A 2,500-nucleotide genomic window follows, 5' to 3' on the forward strand; every position below is an offset into this window, starting at 1 on the left:
GGTCTATCTCTGTAGGGATCCTTTTCATAATGTTGTCAGACACTTAGAATAATAATCTGAGTCTGTCAGCAGCAAAAACAGAACTTTTAGTGGACGCTGACTAAAACATTTGTCCTGTAGGGTTACATTGCAGCCCGGTTCACTGCCGCCGGTGACAGCGTTCTCGTCTCACCAATTTCAAAGGTTTTTGTTCACATTAGTCACTTAGACATCAATGCATGGGAAAATAGGGTCCAGGTTGATAAAGTACTGAAGTTACCCTTTAATGATACCAGATTTCGGGCCTTCTTTGACCATTTATATCTCTTCTGACAGCCAATGAGATGCTGCAGCCGGAGCAGCGCCACCCTCTGCCCTCCTACCGCGACTACATCAGCAACTCCTCCGTCCGAGCGTATCAGAGCGCCTACTTCTCCAGCCGCTGCCCGCAGGACGCAGACACCTCCGCTGCTCAGGTGACGACAGAAGACACTACAGCGAACAAATACCTACCAACTGACAGGAAATAACTAGGGCTGCCCCCTCTTAGTCAATTAGTCGACTAATCGGTCGTTTTGGTCTCAGTCAACTGAGATTTCTTTAGTCGATTAGTCATGTTTTATGCTTTTTTCATGCTGAATGACTTATTTCCAAGAAACATACGAGCACATCTCTGGTAAACACAAGAATTAAAGTGGGGCTTTTGCATGACTCTTTGCGGAGAAACTCAGATTTACAGATTTGTCGATTAAATCAACTAATCGATTAGTCGATACAATCGAATGAGTGTTAGTCGACTACGAATTCCTTCAATCGAGCAACAGCCCTAGAAATAACTGATGAGTCATGAAGGAGAAAACAGCAACAATTATTACAATTAATTTTTTTTTTTTGTGTTTTTGTTCGATCAATGATTGATCAGGTGGTGGAGGTGAACCTGGGGGCAGGAGGGGATCGACTGGGCGGGGCATGTGATCGTTACCATGACGATGACCTCTACCTGAGCGACAGCTACGGCGGCTTCTGTGACGGGCCGCTGAAAGCCAAAACCTCCTACAGGTAAAACTTGTAGTTTTACAGATGATAAATAGACTGCTCTGGATTGCTTTTTTTTGTGTCTTTTAACAACAACTCAAAGGCCACAGATCTGTCAATTAAAAATGAACTAATTATTCAACAATTAGTCGACAAAATCATACGACAACTAAGAATTTCTTTAGTTGAGGACAGCCCTACAAAACAGTCGCTGATTAATTTAATAATTGACAACTACTAGTTGATTAATCAATTATTCTTTGCATTTACAAATGTAGTTACGGAGTGTTTATTTATGTGTGTGTATGTGCGTGTGTGTGTGTGTGTGTGTGTGTGTCTGTTTGTGTATGTGTGTGTGTGTGTGTGTGGGTGTATGTGTGTGTGTCTGTTTGTGTATGTGTGTGTCTGTTTATGTCTGTGTGTGCGTGTGTGTGTGTGTGTATGTGTGTGTGTGTGTCTGTTTATGTCTGTGTGTGTGTGTGTGTGTGTGTGTGTCTGTTTATGTCTGTGTGTGTGTGTGTGTGTGTGATTGTGTGTCTGTGTGTATGTGTGTGTGTGTGTGTGTGTGTGTGTGTTTGTGCGTTTTTGTGTGTGTGTGTGTGTGTGTGTGTGTGTGTGTATATGTGTGTGTGTATGTGTCTGTATCTGTGTGTGTGCGTGTGTGTCTGTGTCTCTGTGTGCATGTGTGTCTGTGTGTGTGTGTGTGTGTGTGTGATTGTGTGTCTGTGTGTGTGTGTGTGTGTGTGTGTGCGTGCGTGTGTGTGTGTGTGTGATTGTGTGTGTGTGCATGTTTGTGTGTGTGTGAGTGTATATGTGTGTGTGTATGTGTGTGTGTGTGTGTGTGTGTGTGCGCGCGTGTGTGTGTGTCTGTGTCTCTGTGTCTCTGTGTGTGTGTGATTGTGTGTGATTGTGTGTCTGTGTGTGTGTCTCTGTGTGTGTGTGTGTGTGTTCAGGCTGAGTGTAAGAGCTTTCACCAAACTGTTTGATGAAAACCACCGAGAGTTTCCTCAGCCGCTCTTCACCGACACGTACCTGTCTACACCGCTCAGGACGCTCTCAGGTGAGTAACACACACACCATGCATGCATATCAATCCTGATTTATGGTTCTGCGTTGAATATACGCCTTAGGTACGTACAGGTATGCGTATGTACGGACCCTACGCCGTAGCCTGATGGTCACCTCCCCAGAAATGTAATACATTTTAGGATTTGGGGAGTTATTTTGTGTCTGTGGTGCTTCCACACGCATACAAACTTTGATAAAAACCATCCATGCTGTTTAGAGTGAGATACGGTTTCTGAATGTGTCCTGCCTTCAGTCTCTGGGTGAGCTGGTCAAAATCTGCGCGGCTTTCTACGTCACTAGCCGAAACAAGGTGGCTAACCGTAGCATGCTAGCGCTAGCATGCTAGCTCGTTCTCAATGGCAAAACACTGCTACAACACACACAAGTTCACCCTAATCTACAAAAGAACTACTTCCAT

At 44.4% G+C, this 2,500-nt stretch overlaps 1 protein-coding gene across 3 annotated transcripts in view; it reads left to right on the forward strand.

Moving 5' to 3' along the window:
* LOC116051995 (protein tyrosine phosphatase receptor type b) overlaps positions 1–2,500 on the forward strand; it is a 65,713-nt gene that overhangs the window by 52,524 nt on the left and 10,689 nt on the right. For all 3 annotated transcript variants that reach the window (XM_031302478.2, XM_031302479.2, XM_031302480.2), the window contains 3 exons: positions 316–455; positions 902–1,038; positions 1,968–2,074. In XM_031302478.2, the coding sequence (XP_031158338.2) occupies positions 316–455; positions 902–1,038; positions 1,968–2,074 (384 nt within the window). The remainder of the gene's footprint in view (positions 1–315; positions 456–901; positions 1,039–1,967; positions 2,075–2,500) is intronic.

The sequence above is a fragment of the Sander lucioperca genome, chromosome 20 (assembly GCF_008315115.2).
Source record: "Sander lucioperca isolate FBNREF2018 chromosome 20, SLUC_FBN_1.2, whole genome shotgun sequence".
Classification (NCBI taxonomy): Eukaryota; Metazoa; Chordata; class Actinopteri; order Perciformes; family Percidae; genus Sander; species Sander lucioperca.